At 55.7% G+C, this 25,409-nt stretch overlaps 1 protein-coding gene across 1 annotated transcript in view; it reads right to left on the reverse strand.

Annotated features, from left to right (window-relative positions):
• LOC142486456 (multifunctional procollagen lysine hydroxylase and glycosyltransferase LH3-like) overlaps positions 1–25,409 on the reverse strand; it is a 125,931-nt gene that overhangs the window by 21,941 nt on the left and 78,581 nt on the right. The window contains exons 7-11 of the mRNA XM_075585049.1: positions 23,753–23,857; positions 22,914–23,039; positions 7,599–7,740; positions 4,222–4,335; positions 1,232–1,297 (exon numbers count right to left, since the gene is read on the reverse strand). Of these exons, the coding sequence (XP_075441164.1) occupies positions 1,232–1,297; positions 4,222–4,335; positions 7,599–7,740; positions 22,914–23,039; positions 23,753–23,857 (553 nt within the window). The remainder of the gene's footprint in view (positions 1–1,231; positions 1,298–4,221; positions 4,336–7,598; positions 7,741–22,913; positions 23,040–23,752; positions 23,858–25,409) is intronic.

Raw genomic sequence — 25,409 nt, forward strand, 5'->3', positions numbered from 1 at the left:
CCGGTATTAGGGTTAGGTATGTATCCGGTGTTAGGGTTAGGTATGTATCCGGTATTAGGGTTAGGTATGTATCCGGTATAAGGGTTAGGTATGTATCCGGTGTTAGGGTTAGGTATGTATCCGGTATTAGGGTTAGGTATGTATCCGGTATTAGGGTTAGGTATGTATCCGGTGTTAGGGTTAGGTATGTATCCGGTATTAGGGTTAGGTATGTATCCGGTGTTAGGGTTAGGTATGTATCCGGTATTAGGGTTAGGTATGTATCCGGTATTAGGGTTAGGTATGTATCCGGTGTTAGGGTTAGGTATGTATCCGGTGTTAGGGTTAGGTATGTATCCGGTGTTAGGGTTAGGTATGTATCCGGTGTTAGGGTTAGGTATGTATCCGGTATTAGGGTTAGGTATGTATCCGGTATTAGGGTTAGGTATGTATCCGGTGTTAGGGTTAGGTATGTATCCGGTGTTAGGGTTAGGTATGTATCCGGTATTAGGGTTAGGTATGTATCCGGTGTTAGGGTTAGGTATGTATCCGGTATTAGGGTTAGGTATGTATCCGGTGTTAGGGTTAGGTATGTATCCGGTGTTAGGGTTAGGTATGTATCCGGTGTTAGGGTTAGGTATGTATCCGGTGTTAGGGTTAGGTATGTATCCGGTGTTAGGGTTAGGTATGTATCCGGTGTTAGGGTTAGGTATGTATCCGGTGTTAGGGTTAGGTATGTATCCGGTATTAGGGTTAGGTATGTATCCGGTGTTAGGGTTAGGTATGTATCCGGTATTAGGGTTAGGTATGTATCCGGTGTTAGGGTTAGGTATGTATCCGGTGTTAGGGTTAGGTATGTATCCGGTATTAGGGTTAGGTATGTATCCGGTATTAGGGTTAGGTATGTATCCGGTGTTAGGGTTAGGTATGTATCCGGTATTAGGGTTAGGTATGTATCCGGTGTTAGGGTTAGGTATGTATCCGGTGTTAGGGTTAGGTATGTATCCGGTGTTAGGGTTAGGTATGTATCCGGTGTTAGGGTTAGGTATGTATCCGGTGTTAGGGTTAGGTATGTATCCGGTATTAGGGTTAGGTATGTATCCGGTATTAGGGTTAGGTATGTATCCGGTGTTAGGGTTAGGTATGTATCCGGTGTTAGGGTTAGGTATGTATCCGGTATTAGGGTTAGGTATGTATCCGGTGTTAGGGTTAGGTATGTATCCGGTATTAGGGTTAGGTATGTATCCGGTACCTGCTCAAAATAATTCTCAGTGAAGATCTTAGAGTAGTTTTCATGAATATATTTCTCCTTCCAATCCTAAAAAATGAGGAGAAAGTAAAGGGGATTTCTAATAGGGAGAGAGAGTAAAGGGGATTTCTAATAGGGGGAGAGAGTAAAGGGGATTTCTAATAGGGGGAGAGAGTAAAGGGGATTTCTAATAGGGGGAGAGAGTAAAGGGGATTTCTAATAGGGAGAGAGAGTAAAGGGGATTTCTAATAGGGGGAGAGAGTAAAGGGGATTTCTAATAGGGAGAGAGAGTAAAGGGGATTTCTAATAGGGAGAGAGAGTAAAGGGGATTTCTAATAGGGAGAGAGTAAAGGGGATTTCTAATAGGGGGAGAGAGTAAGGGGGATTTCTAATAGGGAGAGAGAGTAAAGGGGATTTCTAATAGGGAGAGACAGTAAAGGGAATTTCTAATAGGGAGAGAGAGTAAAGGGAATTTCTAATAGGGGGAGAGTAAGGGGGATTTCTAAGAGGGGAGAGAGTAAAGGGGATTTCTAATAGGGGAGAGAGTAAAGGGGATTTCTAATAGGGGGAGAGAGTAAAGGGGATTTCTAATAGGGGGAGAGAGTAAAGGGGATTTCTAATAGGGAGAGAGAGTAAAGGGGATTTCTAATAGGGGGAGAGAGTAAAGGGGATTTCTAATAGGGAGAGAGAGTAAAGGGGATTTCTAATAGGGAGAGAGAGTAAAGGGGATTTCTAATAGGGAGAGAGTAAAGGGGATTTCTAATAGGGGGAGAGAGTAAGGGGGATTTCTAATAGGGAGAGAGAGTAAAGGGGATTTCTAATAGGGAGAGACAGTAAAGGGAATTTCTAATAGGGAGAGAGAGTAAAGGGAATTTCTAATAGGGGGAGAGTAAGGGGGATTTCTAATAGGGGAGAGAGTAAAGGGGATTTCTAATAGGGGAGAGAGTAAAGGGGATTTCTAATAGGGGGAGAGAGTAAAGGGGATTTCTAATAGGGGAGAGAGTAAAGGGGATTTCTAATAGGGGGAGAGAGTAAAGGGGATTTCTAATAGGGGGAGAGTAAAGGGGATTTCTAATAGGGGGAGATAGTAAAGGGGATTTCTAATAGGGGGAGAGTAAAGGGGATTTCTAATAGGGGGAGAGAGTAAAGGGGATTTCTAATAGGGAGAGAGAGTAAAGGGGATTTCTAATAGGGGGAGAGTAAAGGGGATTTCTAATAGGGAGAGAGAGTAAAGGGGAGTTCTAATAGGGGGAGAGAGTAAAGGGGATTTCTAATAGGGGGAGAGAGTAAAGGGGATTTCTAATAGGGGGAGAGAGTAAAGGGGATTTCTAATAGGGAGAGAGAGTAAAGGGGATTTCTAATAGGGAGAGAGTAAAGGGGATTTCTAATAGGGGGAGAGAGTAAGGGGGATTTCTAATAGGGAGAGAGAGTAAAGGGGATTTCTAATAGGGAGAGACGGTAAAGGGAATTTCTAATAGGGAGAGAGAGTAAAGGGAATTTCTAATAGGAGGAGGGAGTAAAGGGAATTTCTAATAGGGGGAGAGAGTAAGGGGGATTTCTAATAGGGGAGAGAGTAAAGGGGATTTCTAATAGGGGGAGAGAGTAAAGGGAATTTCTAATAGGGGGAGAGAGTAAAGGGGATTTCTAATAGGGGAGAGAGTAAAGGGGATTTCTAATAGGGGGAGAGAGTAAAGGGGATTTCTAATAGGGGAGAGAGTAAAGGGGATTTCTAATAGGGGGAGAGAGTAAAGGGGATTTCTAATAGGGGGAGAGTAAAGGGGATTTCTAATAGGGGGAGAGTAAAGGGGATTTCTAATAGGGGGAGAGAGTAAAGGGGATTTCTAATAGGGAGAGAGAGTAAAGGGGATTTCTAATAGGGGGAGAGTAAAGGGGATTTCTAATAGGGAGAGAGAGTAAAGGGGAGTTCTAATAGGGGGAGAGAGTAAAGGGGATTTCTAATAGGGGGAGAGAGTAAAGGGGATTTCTAATAGGGGGAGAGAGTAAAGGGGATTTCTAATAGGGGGAGAGAGAAAAGGGGATTTCTAATAGGGGGAGAGTAAAGGGGATCTCTAATAGGGAGAGAGAGTAAAGTGGATTTCTAATAGGGAGAGAGTAAAGGGGATTTCTAATAGGGGGAGAGAGTAAAGGGGATTTCTAATAGGGGGAGAGAGAAATGGGGATTTCTAATAGGGGGAGAGTAAAGGGGATTTCTAATAGGGAGAGAGAGAAGGGGATTTCTAATAGGGAGAGAGAGTAAAGGGGATTTCTAATAGGGGGAGAGAGTAAAGGGGATTTCTAATAGGAGGAGAGAGTAAAGGGGATTTCTAATAGGGGGAGAGAGTAAAGGGGATTTCTAATAGGAGGAGAGAGAGTAAAGGGGATTTCTAATAGGGGGAGAGAGTAAAGGGGATTTCTAATAGGGGGAGAGAGTAAAGGGGATTTCTAATAGGGGGAGAGAGTAAAGGGGATTTCTAATAGGGGGAGAGAGTAAAGGGGATTTCTAATAGGGGGAGAGTAAAGGGGATTTCTAATAGGGGGAGAGAGTAAAGGGAATTTCTCATAGGGGGAGAGAGTAAAGGGGATTTCTAATAGGGAGAGAGAGTAAAGGGGATTTCTAATAGGGAGAGAGTGTAAAGGGGATTTCTAATAGGGGGAGAGAGTAAAGGGGATTTCTTATAGGGAGAGAGAGTAAAGGGGATTTCTAATAGGGGGAGAGAGTAAAGGGGATTTCTAATAGGGGGAGAGAGTAAAGGGGATTTCTAATAGGGGGAGAGTAAAGGGGATTTCTAATAGGGAGAGAGAGTAAAGGGGATTTCTAATAGGGGGAGAGAGTAAAGGGGATTTCTAATAGGGGGAGAGAGTAAAGGGGATTTCTAATAGGGGGAGAGAAAAGGGGCATTTTACAACACGCACACGCGCGCATGCATGCACACACACACACACACGCACACACACACACACACACACACACACACACACACACACCTCCTTACCACAGGATTGTGAAATATTTGCCACAGGTCGTTGTGTAGATGAGACGTATTATATTTGGAGGTGGAAATCAGACGCCCAAACTCATCCCGATTACTAATCTGCATGAACACGCCCTAAAGAGAGAGAAGCCGCTTACACACAGACGCCCTCTTATCACAGGGGGGCACCACCGACCCCATTACCTTATAGGAATCCCGTGTATGAGACGCCCTCTTATCCCATCACAGGGAGGCACCGCTGTCCCTATTATCTTATAGGAATCCCATGTGTGTGACGCCCTCTTATCCCATCACAGGGGGGCACCGCTGTCCCTATTACCTTATAGGAATCCTGTGTGTGAGACGCCCTGTTATCCCATCACAGGGGGGCACCGCTGTCCCTATTACCTTATAGGAATCCTGTGTGTGAGACGCCCTCTTATCCCATCACAGGGGGGCACCGCTGTCCCTATTACCTTATAGGAATCCCGTGTATGTGAGACGCCCTCTTATCCCATCACAGGGGGGCACCGCTGTCCCTATTATCTTATAGGAATCCCCTGTGTGTGAGACGCCCTCTTATCCCATCACAGGGGGGCGCCGCTGTCCCTATTACCTTATAGGAATCCCGTGTGTGAGACGCCCTCTTATCCCATCACAGGGAGGCACCGCTGTCCCTATTACCTTATAGGAATCCCGTGTGTGAGACGCCCTCTTATCCCATCACAGGGAGGCACCGCTGACCCTATTACCTTATAGGAATCCCGTGTGTGTGAGACGCCCTCTTATCCCATCACAGGGGGGCACCGCTGTCCCTATTATCTTATAGGAATCCCCTGTGTGTGTGACACCCTCTTATCCCATCACAGGGGGGCGCCGCTGTCCCTATTACCTTATAGGAATCCCGTGTGTGAGACGCCCTCTTATCCCATCACAGGGAGGCACCGCTGTCCCTATTACCTTATAGGAATCCTGTGTGTGAGACGCCCTCTTATCCCATCACAGGGAGGCACCGCTGTCCCTATTATCTTATAGGAATCCCGTGTGTGAGATGCCCTCTTATCCCATCACAGGGAGGCACCGCTGTCCCTATTACCTTATAGGAATCCTGTGTGTGTGACGCCCCCTCTCATCCCATCACAGGGAGGCACCGCTGACCCTATTACCTTATAGGAATCCTGTGTGTGAGACGCCCTCTTATCCCATCACAGGGAGGCACCGCTGTCCCTATTATCTTATAGGAATCCCGTGTGTGAGACGCCCTCTTATCCCATCACAGGGAGGCACCGCTGTCCCTATTACCTTATAGGAATCCTGTGTGTGTGACACCCTCTTATCCCATCACAGGGGGGCACCGCTGTCCCTATTACCTTATAGGAATCCCGTGTGTGAGACGCCCTCTTATCCCATCACAGGGGGGCACCGCTGTCCGTATTACCTTATAGGAATCCCGTGTGTGTGAGACGCCCTCTTATCCCATCACAGGGGGGCACCGCTGACCCTATTACCTTATAGGAATCCCGTGTGTGTGAGACGCCCTCTTATCCCATCACAGGGGGGCACCGCTGACCCTATTACCTTATAGGAATCCCGTGTGTGTGAGACGCCCTCTTATCCCATCACAGGGGGGCACCGCTGACCCTATTACCTTATAGGAATCCCGTGTGTGTGAGACGCCCTCTTATCCCATCACAGGGGGGCACCGCTGTCCCTATTACCTTATAGGAATCCCGTGTGTGTGAGACGCCCTCTTATCCCATCACATGGAGGCACCGCTGTCCCTATTACCTTATAGGAATCCCCTGTGTGAGACGCCCTCTTATCCCATCACAGGGGGGCACCGCTGTCCCTATTACCTTATAGGAATCCCATGTGTGTGAGACGCCCTCTTATCCCATCACAGGGAGGCACCGCTGTCCCTATTACCTTATAGGAATCCCGTGTGTGAGACGCCCTCTTATCCCATCACAGGGGGGCACCGCTGACCCTATTACCTTATAGGAATCCCGTGTGTGTGAGACGCCCTCTTATCCCATCACAGGGAGGCACCGCTGTCCCTATTACCTTATAGGAATCCCGTGTGTGAGACGCCCTCTTATCCCATCACAGGGAGGCACCGCTGTCCCTATTACCTTATAGGAATCCCGTGTGTGAGACGCACTCTTATCCCATCACAGGGGGGCACCGCTGACCCTATTACCTTATAGGAATCCCGTGTGTGTGAGACGCCCTCTTATCCCATCACAGGGAGGCGCCGCTGTCCCTATTACCTTATAGGAATCCTGTGTGTGTGAGACGCCCTCTTATCCCATCAGAGGGAGGCACCGCTGTCCCTATTACCTTATAGGAATCCCGTGTGTGTGAGACGCCCTCTTATCCCATCACAGGGAGGCACCGCTGTCCCTATTACCTTATAGGAATCCCATGTGTGAGACGCCCTCTTATCCCATCACAGGGAGGCACCGCTGTCCCTATTACCTTATAGGAATCCCGTGTGTGAGACGCCCTCTTATCCCATCACAGGGGGGCATCGCTGTCCCTATTACCTTATAGGAATCCCGTGTGTGAGACGCCCTCTTATCCCATCACAGGGAGGCACCGCTGTCCCTATTACCTTATAGGAATCCTGTGTGTGAGACGCCCTCTTATCCCATCACAGGGGGGCACCGCTGTCCCTATTATCTTATAGGAATCCCCTGTGTGTGAGACGCCCTCTTATCCCATCACAGGGTGGCACCGCTGTCCCTATTACCTTATAGGAATCCTGTGTGTGAGACGCCCTCTTATCCCATCACAGGGAGGCACCGCTGTCCCTATTACCTTATAGGAATCCCGTGTGTGAGACTCCCTCTTATCCCATCACAGGGGGGCACCGCTGTCCCTATTACCTTATAGGAATCCTGTGTGTGAGACGCCCTCTTATCCCATCACAGGGAGGCACCGCTGTCCCTATTACCTTATACAGGCGTACCCCGCATTAACGTACGCAATGGGACCGGAGCATGTATGTAACTATGTAACACAGACATACCCCGCATTAACGTACGCAATGGGACCGGAGCATGTATGTAAAGCGAAAATGTACTTAAAGTGAAGCACTACCTTTTCCCACATTGATGCATGTACTGTACTGCAATCGTCATATACGTGCATAACTGATGTAAATAACACATGTATAACAGGCTCTATAATCTCCCCGCTTGCGCACAGCTTCGGTACAGGTAGGGAGCCGGTATTGCTGTTCAGGACGTGCTGACAGGCGCATGCGCGAGCTGCCGTTTGCCTATTGAGCGAGATGTACTTACTCGCGAGTGTACTTAAAGTGAGTGTCCTTAAACCGGGGTATGCCTGTATATAACTTTTTTTTTTTAAGATCTAAAACAATATAATTTACTCACCTTTTCTCGGATGCTCTTACAAAAAGACATATCGGGGTCTGTCTGATCGAGAGTGAAAACCCTTTTGTTCGATAGCTCCTTGCGAAGTGTGTCCCCCGTGATAAGATAGGAGTGAGCGATATATGGGACATTCCACACCCCACTAAAATAAAGAGAAAACCTCATAAAACAGTGACACAGTGACACAGACAGAAGGGAGCTATGAGTCTGTCCCTCCCCCCACAGGGTGACACAGTGACACAGACAGAAGGGAGCTATGAGACTGTCCCTCCCCCCGCAGGGTGACACAGTGACACAGACAGAAGGGAGCTATGAGTCTGTCCCTCCCCCCGCAGGGTGACACAGTGACAGACAGAAGGGAGCTATGAGCCTGTCCTCCCCCCGCAGGGTGACACAGTGACACAGACAGAAGGGAGCTATGAGACTGTCCCTCCCCCCGCAGGGTGACACAGTGACACAGACAGAAGGGAGCTATGAGCCTGTCCCTCCCCCGCAGGGTGACACAGTGACACAGACAGAAGGGAGCTATGAGTCTGTCCCTCCCCCGCAGGGTGACACAGTGACACAGACAGAAGGGAGCTATGAGTCTGTCCCTCCCCCCGCAGGGTGACACAGTGACACAGACAGAAGGGAGCTATGAGACTGTCCCTCCCCCGCAGGGTGACACAGTGACACAGACAGAAGGGAGCTATGAGACTGTCCCTCCCCCCGCAGGGTGACACAGTGACACAGACAGACGGGAGCTATGAGTCTGTCCCTCCCCCCGCAGGGTGACGCAGTGACACAGACAGAAGGGAGCTATGAGCCTGTCCCTCCCCCCGCAGGGTGACACAGTGACACAGACAGAAGGGAGCTATGAGCCTGTCCCTCCCCCCGCAGGGTGACACAGTGACACAGACAGAAGGGAGCTATGAGACTGTCCCTCCCCCCGCAGGGGGACACAGTGACACAGACAGAAGGGAGCTATGAGTCTGTCCCTCCCCCCGCAGGGTGACACAGTGACACAGACAGAAGGGAGCTATGAGCCTGTCCCTCCCCCGCAGGGTGACACAGTGACACAGACAGAAGGGAACTATGAGCCTGTCCCTCCCCCCGCAGGGTGACACAGTGACACAGACAGAAGGGAGCTATGAGCCTGTCCCTCCCCCCGCAGGGTGACACAGTGACACAGACAGAAGGGAGCTATGAGCCTGTCCCTCCCCCCGCAGGGTGACACAGTGACACAGACAGAAGGGAGCTATGAGTCTGTCCCTCCCCCCCGCAGGGTGACACAGTGACACAGACAGAAGGGAGCTATGAGACTGTCCCTCCCCCGCAGGGTGACACAGTGACACAGACAGAAGGGAGCTATGAGACTGTCCCTCCCCCGCAGGGTGACACAGTGACACAGACAGAAGGGAGCTATGAGACTGTCCCTCCCCCGCAGGGTGACACAGTGACACAGACAGAAGGGAGCTATGAGACTGTCCCTCCCCCGCAGGGTGACACAGTGACACAGACAGAAGGGAGCTATGAGTCTGTCCCTCCCCCCGCAGAGTGACACAGACAGAAGGGAGCTATGAGTCTGTCCCTCCCCCCGCAGGGTGACACAGTGACACAGACAGAAGGGAGCTATGAGTCTGTCCCTCCCCCCGCAGGGTGACACGGTGACACAGACAGAAGGGAGCTATGAGCCTGTCCCTCCCCCGCAGGGTGACACAGTGACACAGACAGAAGGGAGCTATGAGCCTGTCCCTCCCCCCGCAGGGTGACACAGTGACAAAGACAGAAGGGAGCTATGAGTCTGTCCCTCCCCCCGCAGGGTGACACGGTAACACAGACAGAAGGGAGCTATGAGCCTGTCCCTCCCCCGCAGGGTGACACAGACAGAAGGGAGCTATGAGTCTGTCCCTCCCCCTGCAGGGTGACACAGTGACACAGACAGAAGGGAGCAATGAGACTGTCCCTCCCCCCGCAGGGTGACACAGTAACACAGACAGAAGGGAGCTATGAGCCTGTCCCTCCCCCCGCAGGGTGACACAGTGACACAGACAGAAGGGAGCTATGAGCCTGTCCCTCCCCCGCAGGGTGACACAGTGACACAGACAGAAGGGAGCAATGAGACTGTCCCTCCCCCCGCAGGGTGACACAGTGACACAGACAGAAGGGAGCTATGAGTCTGTCCCTCCCCCCGCAGGGTGACACAGTGACACAGACAGAAGGGAGCTATGAGACTGTCCCTCCCCCGCAGGGTGACACAGTGACACAGACAGAAGGGAGCTATGAGTCTGTCCCTCCCCCCGCAGGGTGACACAGTGACACAGACAGAAGGGAGCTATGAGACTGTCCCTCCCCCCGCAGGGTGACACAGTGACACAGACAGACGGGAGCTATGAGTCTGTCCCTCCCCCCGCAGGGTGACGCAGTGACACAGACAGAAGGGAGCTATGAGTCTGTCCCTCCCCCCGCAGGGTGACACAGTGACACAGACAGAAGGGAGCTATGAGCCTGTCCCTCCCCCGCAGGGTGACACAGTGACACAGACAGAAGGGAACTATGAGCCTGTCCCTCCCCCCGCAGGGTGACACAGTGACACAGACAGAAGGGAGCTATGAGCCTGTCCCTCCCCCCGCAGGGTGACACAGTGACACAGACAGAAGGGAGCTATGAGCCTGTCCCTCCCCCCGCAGGGTGACACAGTGACACAGACAGAAGGGAGCTATGAGTCTGTCCCTCCCCCCCGCAGGGTGACACAGTGACACAGACAGAAGGGAGCTATGAGACTGTCCCTCCCCCGCAGGGTGACACAGTGACACAGACAGAAGGGAGCTATGAGACTGTCCCTCCCCCGCAGGGTGACACACTGACACAGACAGAAGGGAGCTATGAGTCTGTCCCTCCCCCCGCAGAGTGACACAGACAGAAGGGAGCTATGAGTCTGTCCCTCCCCCGCAGGGTGACACAGTGACACAGACAGAAGGGAGCTATGAGTCTGTCCCTCCCCCCGCAGAGTGACACAGACAGAAGGGAGCTATGAGTCTGTCCCTCCCCCCGCAGGGTGACACAGTGACACAGACAGAAGGGAGCTATGAGTCTGTCCCTCCCCCCGCAGGGTGACACGGTGACACAGACAGAAGGGAGCTATGAGCCTGTCCCTCCCCCGCAGGGTGACACAGTGACACAGACAGAAGGGAGCTATGAGCCTGTCCCTCCCCCCGCAGGGTGACACAGTGACACAGACAGAAGGGAGCTATGAGTCTGTCCCTCCCCCCGCAGGGTGACACGGTGACACAGACAGAAGGGAGCTATGAGCCTGTCCCTCCCCCGCAGGGTGACACAGACAGAAGGGAGCTATGAGTCTGTCCCTCCCCCTGCAGGGTGACACAGTGACACAGACAGAAGGGAGCAATGAGACTGTCCCTCCCCCCGCAGGGTGACACAGTAACACAGACAGAAGGGAGCTATGAGCCTGTCCCTCCCCCCGCAGGGTGACACAGTGACACAGACAGAAGGGAGCTATGAGCCTGTCCCTCCCCCGCAGGGTGACACAGTGACACAGACAGAAGGGAGCAATGAGACTGTCCCTCCCCCCGCAGGGTGACACAGTGACACAGACAGAAGGGAGCTATGAGCCTGTCCCTCCCCCGCAGGGTGACACAGACAGAAGGGAGCTATGAGTCTGTCCCTCCCCCCGCAGGGTGACACAGTGACACAGACAGAAGGGAGCAATGAGACTGTCCCTCCCCCCGCAGGGTGACACAGTGACACAGACAGAAGGGAGCTATGAGCCTGTCCCTCCCCCGCAGGGTGACACAGTGACACAGACAGAAGGGAGCTATGAGCCTGTCCCTCCCCCGCAGGGTGACACAGTGACACAGACAGAAGGGAGCAATGAGACTGTCCCTCCCCCCGCAGGGTGACACAGTGACACAGACAGAAGGGAGCTATGAGACTGTCCCTCCCCCCGCAGGGTGACACAGTGACACAGACAGAAGGGAGCTATGAGACTGTCCCTCCCCCGCTGGGTGACACAGACAGAAGGGATCTATGAGTCTGTCCCTCCCCCCGCAGGGTGACACAGTGACACAGACAGAAGGGAGCTATGAGTCTGTCCCTCCCCCCGCAGGGTGACACGGTGACACAGACAGAAGGGAGCTATGAGCCTGTCCCTCCCCCGCAGGGTGACACAGACAGAAGGGAGCTATGAGTCTGTCCCTCCCCCGCAGGGTGACACAGTGACACAGACAGAAGGGAACTATGAGCCTGTCCCTCCCCCCGCAGGGTGACACAGTGACACAGACAGAAGGGAGCTATGAGCCTGTCCCTCCCCCCGCAGGGTGACACAGTGACACAGACAGAAGGGAGCTATGAGCCTGTCCCTCCCCCCACAGGGTGACACAGTGACACAGACAGAAGGGAGCTATGAGTCTGTCCCTCCCCCCCGCAGGGTGACACAGTGACACAGACAGAAGGGAGCTATGAGACTGTCCCTCCCCCGCAGGGTGACACAGTGACACAGACAGAAGGGAGCTATGAGACTGTCCCTCCCCCGCAGGGTGACACAGTGACACAGACAGAAGGGAGCTATGAGACTGTCCCTCCCCCGCAGGGTGACACAGTGACACAGACAGAAGGGAGCTATGAGACTGTCCCTCCCCCGCAGGGTGACACAGTGACACAGACAGAAGGGAGCTATGAGTCTGTCCCTCCCCCCGCAGAGTGACACAGACAGAAGGGAGCTATGAGTCTGTCCCTCCCCCCGCAGGGTGACACAGTGACACAGACAGAAGGGAGCTATGAGTCTGTCCCTCCCCCCGCAGGGTGACACGGTGACACAGACAGAAGGGAGCTATGAGCCTGTCCCTCCCCCGCAGGGTGACACAGTGACACAGACAGAAGGGAGCTATGAGCCTGTCCCTCCCCCCGCAGGGTGACACAGTGACACAGACAGAAGGGAGCTATGAGTCTGTCCCTCCCCCCGCAGGGTAACACGGTGACACAGACAGAAGGGAGCTATGAGCCTGTCCCTCCCCCGCAGGGTGACACAGACAGAAGGGAGCTATGAGTCTGTCCCTCCCCCTGCAGGGTGACACAGTGACACAGACAGAAGGGAGCAATGAGACTGTCCCTCCCCCCGCAGGGTGACACAGTAACACAGACAGAAGGGAGCTATGAGCCTGTCCCTCCCCCCGCAGGGTGACACAGTGACACAGACAGAAGGGAGCTATGAGCCTGTCCCTCCCCCGCAGGGTGACACAGTGACACAGACAGAAGGGAGCAATGAGACTGTCCCTCCCCCCGCAGGGTGACACAGTGACACAGACAGAAGGGAGCTATGAGCCTGTCCCTCCCCCGCAGGGTGACACAGACAGAAGGGAGCTATGAGTCTGTCCCTCCCCCCGCAGGGTGACACAGTGACACAGACAGAAGGGAGCAATGAGACTGTCCCTCCCCCCGCAGGGTGACACAGTGACACAGACAGAAGGGAGCTATGAGCCTGTCCCTCCCCCGCAGGGTGACACAGTGACACAGACAGAAGGGAGCTATGAGCCTGTCCCTCCCCCGCAGGGTGACACAGTGACACAGACAGAAGGGAGCAATGAGACTGTCCCTCCCACCGCAGGGTGACACAGTGACACAGACAGAAGGGAGCTATGAGACTGTCCCTCCCCCCGCAGGGTGACACAGTGACACAGACAGAAGGGAGCTATGAGACTGTCCCTCCCCCGCTGGGTGACACAGACAGAAGGGATCTATGAGTCTGTCCCTCCCACCGCAGGGTGACACAGTGACACAGGCAGAAGGGAGCTATGAGTCTGTCCCTCCCCCCGCAGGGTGACACGGTGACACAGACAGAAGGGAGCTATGAGCCTGTCCCTCCCCCGCAGGGTGACACAGACAGAAGGGAGCTATGAGTCTGTCCCTCCCCCCGCAGGGTGACACAGTGACACAGACAGAAGGGAGCTATGAGTTTGTCCCTCCCCCGCAGGGTGACAAAGTGACACAGACAGAAGGGAGCTATGAGCCTGTCCCTCCCCCCGCAGGGTGACACAGTGACACAGACAGAAGGGAGCTATGAGTCTGTCCCTCCCCCCGCAGGGTGACACAGTGACACAGACAGAAGGGAGCTATGAGCCTGTCCCTCCCCCCGCAGGGTGACACAGTGACACAGACAGAAGGGAGCTATGAGTCTGTCCCTCCCCCGCAGGGTGACACAGTGACACAGACAGAAGGGAGCTATGAGCCTGTCCATCCCCCCGCAGGGTGACACAGTGACACAGACAGAAGGGAGCTATGAGTCTGTCCCTCCCCCGCAGGGTGACACAGTGACACAGACAGAAGGGATCTATGAGCCTGTCCCTCCCCCCGTAGGGTGACACAGTGACACAGACAGAAGGGAGCTATGAGCCTGTCCCTCCCCCCGCAGGGTGACACAGTGACACAGACAGAAGGGAGCTATGAGACTGTCCCTCCCCCCCGCAGGGTGACACAGTGACACAGACAGAAGGGAGCTATGAGCCTGTCCCTCCCCCCGCAGGGTGACACAGACAGAAGGGAGCTATGAGCCTGTCCCTCCCCCCCGCAGGGTGGCACAGTGACACAGACAGAAGGGAGCTATGAGTCTGTCCCTCCCCCCGCAGGGTGACACAGTGACACAGACAGAAGGGAGCTTTGAGACTGTCCCTCCCCCCGCAGGGTGACACAGTGACACAGACAGAAGGGAGCTATGAGCCTCCCCCTCCCCCCGCAGGGTGACACAGTGACACAGACAGAAGGGAGCTATGAGCCTCCCCCTCCCCCCGCAGGGTGACACAGTGACACAGACAGAAGGGAGCTATGAGCCTCCCCCTCCCCCCGCAGGGTGACACAGTGACACAGACAGAAGGGAGCTATGAGACTGTCCCTCCCCCCGCAGGGTGACACAGTAACACAGACAGAAGGGAGCTATGAGTCTGTCCCTCCCCCCGCAGGGTGACACAGACAGAAGGGAGCTATGAGCCTGTCCCTCCCCCCGTAGGGTGACACAGTGACACAGACAGAAGGGAGCTATGAGCCTGTCCCTCCCCCCGCAGGGTGACACAGTAACACAGACAGAAGGGAGCTATGAGTCTGTCCCTCCCCCCGCAGGGTGACACGGTGACACAGACAGAAGGGAGCTATGAGCCTGTCCCTCCCCCGCAGGGTGACACAGACAGAAGGGAGCTATGAGTCTGTCCCTCCCCCTGCAGGGTGACACAGTGACACAGACAGAAGGGAGCAATGAGACTGTCCCTCCCCCCGCAGGGTGACACAGTAACACAGACAGAAGGGAGCTATGAGCCTGTCCCTCCCCCCGCAGGGTGACACAGTGACACAGACAGAAGGGAGCTATGAGCCTGTCCCTCCCCCGCAGGGTGACACAGTGACACAGACAGAAGGGAGCAATGAGACTGTCCCTCCCCCCGCAGGGTGACACAGTGACACAGACAGAAGGGAGCTATGAGCCTGTCCCTCCCCCGCAGGGTGACACAGTGACACAGACAGAAGGGAGCTATGAGCCTGTCCCTCCCCCGCAGGGTGACACAGTGACACAGACAGAAGGGAGCAATGAGACTGTCCCTCCCCCCGCAGGGTGACACAGTAACACAGACAGAAGGGAGCTATGAGCCTGTCCCTCCCCCCGCAGGGTGACACAGTGACACAGACAGAAGGGAGCTATGAGCCTGTCCCTCCCCCGCAGGGTGACACAGTGACACAGACAGAAGGGAGCTATGAGCCTGTCCCTCCCCCCGCAGGGTGACACAGTGACACAGACAGAAGGGAGCTATGAGACTGTCCCTCCCCCCGCAGGGTGACACAGTGACACAGACAGAAGGGAGCTATGAGTCTGTCCCTCCCCCGCAGGGTGACACAGTGACACAGACAGAAGGGAGCTATGAGACTGTCCCTCCCCCCGCAGGGTGACACAGTGACACAGACAGAAGGGAGCTATGAGACTGTCCCTCCCCCCGCAGGGTGACAGGGTGACACAGACAGAAGGGAGCTATGAGTCTGTCCCTCCCCCCGCAGGGTGACAGTGACACAGACAGAAGGGAGCTATGAGCCTGTCCCTCCCCCCGCAGGGTGACACAGTGACACAGACAGAAGGGAGCTATGAGTCTGTCCCTCAAACCCGCAGGGTGACACGGTGACACAGACAGAAGGGAGCTATGAGCCTGTCCCTCCCCCGCAGGGTGACACAGACAGAAGGGAGCTATGAGTCTGTCCCTCCCCCCGCAGAGTGACACAGTGACACAGACAGAAGGGAGCAATGAGACTGTCCCTCCCCCCGCAGGGTGACACAGTGACACAGACAGAAGGGAGCTATGAGCCTGTCCCTCCCCCGCAGGGTGACACAGTGACACAGACAGAAGGGAGCTATGAGCCTGTCCCTCCCCCGCAGGGTGACACAGTGACACAGACAGAAGGGAGCAATGAGACTGTCCCTCCCCCCGCAGGGTGACACAGTGACACAGACAGAAGGGAGCTATGAGCCTGTCCCTCCCCCGCAGGGTGACACAGTGACACAGACAGAAGGGAGCAATGAGACTGTCCCTCCCCCCGCAGGGTGACACAGTAACACAGACAGAAGGGAGCTATGAGCCTGTCCCTCCCCCGCAGGGTGACACAGACAGAAGGGAGCTATGAGTCTGTCCCTCCCCCCGCAGGGTGACACAGTGACACAGACAGAAGGGAGCTATGAGTTTGTCCCTCCCCCGCAGGGTGACAAAGTGACACAGACAGAAGGGAGCTATGAGCCTGTCCCTCCCCCCGCAGGGTGACACAGTGACACAGACAGAAGGGAGCTATGAGTCTGTCCCTCCCCCCGCAGGGTGACACAGTGACACAGACAGAAGGGAGCTATGAGCCTGTCCCTCCCCCCGCAGGGTGACACAGTGACACAGACAGAAGGGAGCTATGAGTCTGTCCCTCCCCCGCAGGGTGACACAGTGACACAGACAGAAGGGAGCTATGAGCCTGTCCATCCCCCGCAGGGTGACACAGTGACACAGACAGAAGGGAGCTATGAGTCTGTCCCTCCCCCGCAGGGTGACACAGTGACACAGACAGAAGGGAGCTATGAGCCTGTCCCTCCCCCGCAGGGTGACACAGTGACACAGACAGAAGGGAGCTATGAGTCTGTCCCTCCTCCCGCAGGGTGACACAGTGACACAGACAGAAGGGATCTATGAGCCTGTCCCTCCCCCCGTAGGGTGACACAGTGACACAGACAGAAGGGAGCTATGAGCCTGTCCCTCCCCCCGCAGGGTGACACAGTGACACAGACAGAAGGGAGCTATGAGACTGTCCCTCCCCCCCGCAGGGTGACACAGTGACACAGACAGAAGGGAGCTATGAGCCTGTCCCTCCCCCCGCAGGGTGACACAGACAGAAGGGAGCTATGAGCCTGTCCCTCCCCCCCGCAGGGTGGCACAGTGACACAGACAGAAGGGAGCTATGAGTCTGTCCCTCCCCCCGCAGGGTGACACAGTGACACAGACAGAAGGGAGCTATGAGTCTGTCCCTCCCCCCGCAGGGTGACACAGTGACACAGACAGAAGGGAGCTATGAGCCTCCCCCTCCCCCCGCAGGGTGACACAGTAACACAGACAGAAGGGAGCTATGAGTCTGTCCCTCCCCCCGCAGGGTGACACAGACAGAAGGGAGCTATGAGCCTGTCCCTCCCCCCGTAGGGTGACACAGTGACACAGACAGAAGGGAGCTATGAGCCTGTCCCTCCCCCCGCAGGGTGACACAGTGACACAGACAGAAGGGAGCTATGAGTCTGTCCCTCCCCCCGCAGGGTGACACAGTGACACAGACAGAAGGGAGCTATGAGTCTGTCCCTCCCCCCGCAGGGTGACACAGACAGAAGGGAGCTATGAGCCTGTCCCTCCCCCCGTAGGGTGACACAGTGACACAGACAGAAGGGAGCTATGAGCCTGTCCCTCCCCCCGCAGGGTGACACAGTGACACAGACAGAAGGGAGCTATGAGACTGTCCCTCCCCCCGCAGGGTGACACAGACAGAAGGGATCTATGAGTCTGTCCCTCCCCCGCAGGGTGACACAGACAGAAGGGATCTATGAGTCTGTCCCTCCCCCCGCAGGGTGACACAGTGACACAGACAGAAGGGAGCTATGAGTCTCTCCCTCCCCCCGCAGGGTGACACAGTGACACAGACAGAAGGGAGCTATGAGTCTGTCCCTCCCCTGCAGGGTGACGCAGTGACACAGACAGAAGGGAGCTATGAGTCTGTCCCTCCCCCCCGCAGGGTGACGCAGTGACACAGACAGAAGGGAGCTATGAGTCTGTCCCTCCCCCCGCAGGGTGACACAGTGACACAGACAGAAGGGAGCTATGAGACTGTCCCTCCCCCCGCAGGGTGACACAGTGACACAGACAGAAGGGAGCTATGAGTCTGTCCCTCCCCCCGCAGGGTGACACAGTGACACAGACAGAAGGGAGCTATGAGCCTGTCCCTCCCCCCGCAGGGTGACACAGTGACACAGACAGAAGGGAGCTATGAGTCTGTCCCTCCCCCCGCAGGGTGACACAGTGACACAGACAGAAGGGAGCTATGAGCCTGTCCCTCCCCCCGCAGGGTGACACAGTGACACAGACAGAAGGGAGCTATGAGACTGTCCCTCCCCCCGCAGGGTGACACAGTGACACAGACAGAAGGGAGCTATGAGTCTGTCCCTCCCCCCGCAGGGTGACACAGTGACACAGACAGAAGGGAGCTATGAGCCTGTCCCTCCCCCCGCAGGGTGACACAGTGACACAGACAGAAGGGAGCTATGAGTCTGTCCCCCCCCCGCAGGGTGACACAGTGACACAGACAGAAGGGAGCTATGAGACTGTCCCTCCCCCCGCAGGGTGACACAGTGACACAGACAGAAGGGAGCTATGAGACTGTCCCTCCCCCGCTGGGTGACACAGACAGAAGGGATCTATGAGTCTGTCCCTCCCCCCGCAGGGTGACACAGTGACACAGACAGAAGGGAGCTATGAGTCTCTCCCTCCCCCCGCAGGGTGACGCAGTGACACAGACAGAAGGGAGCTATGAGTCTGTCCCTCCCCCCCGCAGGGTGACGCAGTGACAGACAGAAGGGAGCTATGAGTCTGTCCCTCCCCCCGCAGGGTGACACAGTGACACAGACAGAAGGGAGCTATGAGACTGTCCCTCCCCCCGCAGGGTGACACAGTGACACAGACAGAAGGGAGCTATGAGTCTGTCCCTCCCCCCGCAGGGTGACACAGTGACACAGACAGAAGGGAGCTATGAGCCTGTCCCTCCCCCGCAGGGTGACACAGTGACACAGACAGAAGGGAGCTATAAGTCTGTCCCTCCCCCCGCAGGGTGACACAGTGACACAGACAGAAGGGAGCTATGAGTCTGTCCCTCCCCCGCAGGGTGACACAGTGACACAGACAAAAGGGAGCTATGAGACTGTCCCTCCCCCCGCAGGGTGACACAGTGACACAGACAGAAGGGAGCTATGAGCCTGTCCCTCCCCCCGCAGGGTGACACAGTGACACAGACAGAAGGGAGCTATGAGTCTGCCCCCCCCCCCGCAGGGTGACACAGTGACACAGACAGAAGGGAGCTATGAATCTGTCCCTCCCCCCGCAGGGTGACACAGTGACACAGACAGAAGGGAGCTATGAGCCTGTCCCTCCCCCCGCAGGGTGACACAGTGACACAGACAGAAGGGAGCTATGAGACTGTCCCTCCCCCCGCAGGGTGACACAGTGACACAGACAGAAGGGAGCTATGAGTCTGTCCCTCCCCCCGCAGGGTGACACAGTGACACAGACAGAAGGGAGCTATGAGCCTGTCCCTCCCCCCGCAGGGTGACACAGTGACACAGACAGAAGGGAGCTATGAGCCTGTCCCTCCCCCCGCAGGGTGACACAGTGACACAGACAGAAGGGAGCTATGAGACTGTCCCTCCCCCCGCAGGGTGACACAGTGACACAGACAGAAGGGAGCTATGAGACTGTCCCTCCCCCCGCAGGGTGACACAGACAGAAGGGAGCTATGAGACTGTCCCTCCCCCCGCAGGGTGACACAGACAGAAGGGAGCTATGAGACTGTCCCTCCCCCCGCAGGGTGACACAGTGACACAGACAGAAGGGAGCTATGAGCCTGTCCCTCCCCCCGCAGGGTGACACAGTGACACAGACAGAAGGGAGCTATGAGCCTGTCCCTCCCCCCGCAGGGTGACACAGTGACACAGACAGAGGGGAGCTAGCTATGAGTTTGTCCCTCCCCCCGCAGGGTGACACAGTGACACAGACAGAAGGGAGCTATGAGTCTGTCCCTCCCCCCGCAGGGTGACACAGACAGAAGGGAGCTATGAGCCTGTCCCTCCCCCCGTAGGGTGACACAGTGACACAGACAGAAGGGAGCTATGAGCCTGTCCCTCCCCCCGCAGGGTGACACAGTGACACAGACAGAAGGGAGCTATGAGTCTGTCCCTCCCCAGCAGGGTGACACAGACAGAAGGGAGCTATGAGACTGTCCCTCCCCCCGCAGGGTGACACAGACAGAAGGGATCTATGAGTCTGTCCCTCCCCCCGCAGGGTGACACAGTGACACAGACAGAAGGGAGCTATGAGTCTGTCCCTCCCCCCGCAGGGTGATGCAGTGACACAGACAGAAGGGATCTATGAGTCTGTCCCTCCCCCCGCAGGGTGACACAGTGACACAGACAGAAGGGAGCTATGAGTCTCTCCCTCCCCCCGCAGGGTGACGCAGTGACACAGACAGAAGGGAGCTATGAGTCTGTCCCTCCCCCCGCAGGGTGACACAGTGACACAGACAGAAGGGAGCTATGAGTCTCTCCCTCCCCCCGCAGGGTGACGCAGTGACACAGACAGAAGGGAGCTATGAGCCTGTCCCTCCCCCCGCAGGGTGACACAGTGACACAGACAGAAGGGAGCTATGAGCCTGTCCCTCCCCCCGCAGGGTGACACAGTGACACAGACAGAAGGGAGCTATGAGACTGTCCCTCCCCCCGCAGGGTGACACAGACAGAAGGGAGCTATGAGACTGTCCCTCCCCCCGCAGGGTGACACAGTGACACAGACAGAAGGGAGCTATGAGCCTGTCCCTCCCCCCGCAGGGTGACACAGTGACACAGACAGAAGGGAGCTATGAGCCTGTCCCTCCCCCCGCAGGGTGACACAGTGACACAGACAGAGGGGAGCTATGAGTTTGTCCCTCCCCCGCAGGGTGACACAGTGACACAGACAGAAGGGAGCTATGAGTCTGTCCCTCCCCCCGCAGGGTGACACAGACAGAAGGGAGCTATGAGCCTGTCCCTCCCCCCGCAGGGTGACACAGTGACACAGACAGAAGGGAGCTATGAGTCTGTCCCTCCCCCCGCAGGGTGACACAGTGACACAGACAGAAGGGAGCTATGAGTCTGTCCCTCCCCCCACAGGGTGACACAGTGACACAGACAGAAGGGAGCTATGAGCCTGTCCCTCCCCCCGCAGGGTGACACAGTGACACAGACAGAAGGGAGCTATGAGCCTGTCCCTCCCCCCGCAGGGTGACACAGTGACACAGACAGAAGGGAGCTATGAGCCTGTCCCTCCCCCCGCAGGGTGACACAGTGACACAGACAGAAGGGAGCTATGAGCCTGTCCCCTCCCCCGCAGGGTGACACAGTGACACAGACAGAAGGGAGCTATGAGCCTGTCCCTCCCCCCGCAGGGTGACACAGTGACACAGACAGAAGGGAGCTATGAGCCTGTCCCTCCCCCCGCAGGGTGACACAGTGACACAGACAGAAGGGAGCTATGAGTCTGTCCCTCCCCCCGCAGGGTGACACAGTGACACAGACAGAAGGGAGCTATGAGTCTGTCCCTCCCCCCGCAGGGTGACACAGTGACACAGAGAAGGGAGCTATGAGTCTGTCCCTCCCCCCGCAGGGTGACACAGTGACACAGACAGAAGGGAGCTATGAGCCTGTCCCTCCCCCCGCAGGGTGACACAGTGACACAGACAGAAGGGAGCTATGAGACTGTCCCTCCCCCCGCAGGGTGACACAGTGACACAGACAGAAGGGAGCTATGAGTCTGTCCCTCCCCCCGCAGGGTGACACAGACAGAAGGGAGCTATGAGTCTGTCCCTCCCCCCCGCAGGGTGACACAGTGACACAGACAGAAGGGAGCTATGAGCCTGTCCCTCCCCCCGCAGGGTGACACAGTGACACAGACAGAAGGGAGCTATGAGTCTGTCCCTCCCCCCGCAGGGTGACACAGTGACACAGACAGAAGGGAGCTATGAGTCTGTCCCTCCCCACGCAGGGTGACACAGTGACACAGACAGAAGGGAGCTATGAGCCTGTCCCTCCCCCCGCAGGGTGACACAGTGACACAGACAGAAGGGAGCTATGAGCCTGTCCCTCCCCCCGCAGGGTGACACAGTGACACAGACAGAAGGGAGCTATGAGCCTGTCCCCTCCCCCGCAGGGTGACACAGTGACACAGACAGAAGGGAGCTATGAGCCTGTCCCTCCCCCCGCAGGGTGACACAGTGACACAGACAGAAGGGAGCTATGAGCCTGTCCCTCCCCCCGCAGGGTGACACAGTGACACAGACAGAAGGGAGCTATGAGTCTGTCCCTCCCCCCGCAGGGTGACACAGTGACACAGACAGAAGGGAGCTATGAGTCTGTCCCTCCCCCCGCAGGGTGACACAGTGACACAGACAGAAGGGAGCTATGAGTCTGTCCCTCCCCCCGCAGGGTGACACAGACAGAAGGGAGCTATGAGTCTGTCCCTCCCCCCGCAGGGTGACACAGTGACACAGAGAAGGGAGCTATGAGTCTGTCCCTCCCCACGCAGGGTGACACAGTGACACAGACAGAAGGGAGCTATGAGCCTGTCCCTCCCCCCGCAGGGTGACACAGTGACACAGACAGAAGGGAGCTATGAGACTGTCCCTCCCCCCGCAGGGTGACACAGTGACACAGACAGAAGGGAGCTATGAGTCTGTCCCTCCCCCCGCAGGGTGACACAGACAGAAGGGAGCTATGAGTCTGTCCCTCCCCCCCGCAGGGTGACACAGTGACACAGACAGAAGGGAGCTATGAGTCTGTCCCTCCCCCCCGCAGGGTGACACAGTGACACAGACAGAATGGAGCTATGAGCCTGTCCCTCTCCCCGCAGGGTGACACAGTGACACAGACAGAAGGGAGCTATGAGCCTGTCCCTCCCCCCGCAGGGTGACACAGTGACACAGACAGAAGGGAGCTATGAGCCTGTCCCTCCCCCCGCAGGGTGACACAGTGACACTTACACTCTCTTCCCCTGGACTATATCCACGTAGTCCTCAGAGCGGGCGTAGTAGCCCTCGGGGCTCAGAGCCCCCCAGAAGTTGGACCACAGCTTCCCACTGCGTGACACCATGGGGGCAATGACTTTCCTGTGGGGAGAGAGGTCAGTGTGTCATTATCTCCCCCCCCCCCTCACTTATTCTCCTGGATCAGTATATACAGCCCCCCCCCTCACTTATTCTCCTGGATCAGTATATACAGCCCCCCCCCCTCACTTATTCTCCTGGATCAGTATATATAGCCCCCTCCTCACTTATTCTCCTGAATCAGTATATACAGCCCCCCCCCTCACTTACTCTCCTGGATCAGTATATAATGCCGACCCTCCCCCCTCACTTATTCTCCTGGATCAGTATATATAGCCCCACCCTCACTTATTCTCCTGGATCAGTATATATAGCCCCACCCCTCACTTATTCTCCTGGATCAGTATATATATAGGCCCCCCCCTCACTTATTCTCCTGGATCAGTATATATAGCCCCCCCCCCTCACTTATTCTCCTGGATCAGTATATAATGCCCCCCCCTCACTTATTCTCCTGGATCAGTATATATAGCCCCCCCTCACTTATTCTCCTGGATCAGTATATAATGCCCCCCCCTCACTTATTCTCCTGAATCAGTATATATAGGCCACCCCCTCACTTATTCTCCTGGATCAGTATATAATGCCCCCCCCCTCACTTATTCTCCTGGATCAGTATATATAGGCCCCCCCCTCACTTATTCTCCTGGATCAGTATATATAGGCCCCCCCCCCTCACTTATTCTCCTGGATCAGTATATATAGGCCCCCCTCACTTATTCTCCTGGATCAGTATATATAGGGTGTCCGGGTTGGTTATCACCACGTCTGCATCCAGGCTGTAGTAATATCCGCAGCTCTCGTCCTGCCGGCACACGTCCCTGAGGGGGAGAAGGAGGAAACCCGATAAACACAATAGCCAACCAGATCCCTCCATTCTGTCCAACCTCTGACCCCAAATTATCACAGCAGGGATTCCTATAAGGTAATAGGGACAGCGGTGCCCCCCTGTGATGGGATAAGAGGGCGTCTCACACACGGGATTCCTATAAGGTAATAGGGACAGCGGTGCCCCCCTGTGATGGGATAAGAGGGCGTCTCACACACACAGGGGATTCCTATAAGGTAATAAGGACAGCGGTGCCCCCCTGTGATGGGATAAGAGGGCGTCTCACACACAGGATTCCTATAAGGTAATAGGGTCAGCGGTGCCTCCCTGTGATGGGATAAGAGGGCGTCTCACACACGGGGGGTTCCTATAAGGTAATAGGGTCAGCGGTGCCCCCCTGTGATGGGATAAGAGGGCGTCTCACACACAGGGGATTCCTATAAGGTAATAGGGACAGCGGTGCCTCCCTGTGATGGGATAAGAGGGCGTCTCACACACAGGATTCCTATAAGGTAATAGGGTCAGCGGTGCCCCCCTGTGATGGGATAAGAGGGCGTCTCACACACACACGGGATTCCTATAAGGTAAAGGAAACAGCGGCGCCTCCTTGTGATGGGATAAGAGGGCGTCTCACACACGGGATTCCTATAAGGTAATAGGGTCAGCGGTGCCTCCCTGTGATGGGATAAGAGGGCGTCTCACACACAGGATTCCTATAAGGTAATAGGGACAGCGGCGCCTCCCTGTGATGGGATAAGAGGGCGTCTCACACACAGGGGATTCCTATAAGGTAAAAGGGACAGCAGTGCCTCCCTGTGATGGGATAAGAGGGCGTCTCACACACACGGGATTCCTATAAGGTAATAGGGACAGCGGTACCACCCTGTGATGGGATAAGAGGGCGTCTCACACACAGGGTTCCTATAAGGTAATAGGGACAGCGGCGCCTCCCTGTGATGGGATAAGAGGGCGTCACACACACGGGATTACTATAAGGTAATAGGGACAGCGGTGCCTCCCTGTGATGGGATAAGAGGGCGTCTCACACACACACACGGGATTCCTATAAGATAATAGGGACAGCGGTGCCTCCCTGTGATGGGATAAGAGGGCGTCTCACACACAGGATTCCTATAAGGTAATAGGGACAGCAGTGCCCCCCTGTGATGGGATAAGAGGGCGTCTCACACACAGGATTCCTATAAGGTAATTGTAGCGGGAGAAAGGGGTTACACCCCATTTGGCCATCCCCTGACCTCACCCGGGAGTCAAAGGGTTAACTGGGCTAAGACCCAGAACAGTGATTTAACCCCTGTAATGACATGTACATGTGTATTCCCGTTTCCCCTGTTCCATTGTAATGTCTGGTTTAATCAGTGTCTGCATCACACACACACTAGAATCCATCCGGGAGCACAAGGGTTAATAGTCCTTTAATGATTATAGCTCTTTTCTTTCCCGCCTTTTCAGGCACCATTTTGCAGGTCCCCATTGGCCGCCATTAGGGCTCCATGCATTCTAATGGAGAATCTTGTTGTTTTAGT

Source organism: Ascaphus truei, unplaced genomic scaffold (genome assembly GCF_040206685.1).
Source record: "Ascaphus truei isolate aAscTru1 unplaced genomic scaffold, aAscTru1.hap1 HAP1_SCAFFOLD_879, whole genome shotgun sequence".
Taxonomy (NCBI): domain Eukaryota; kingdom Metazoa; phylum Chordata; class Amphibia; order Anura; family Ascaphidae; genus Ascaphus; species Ascaphus truei.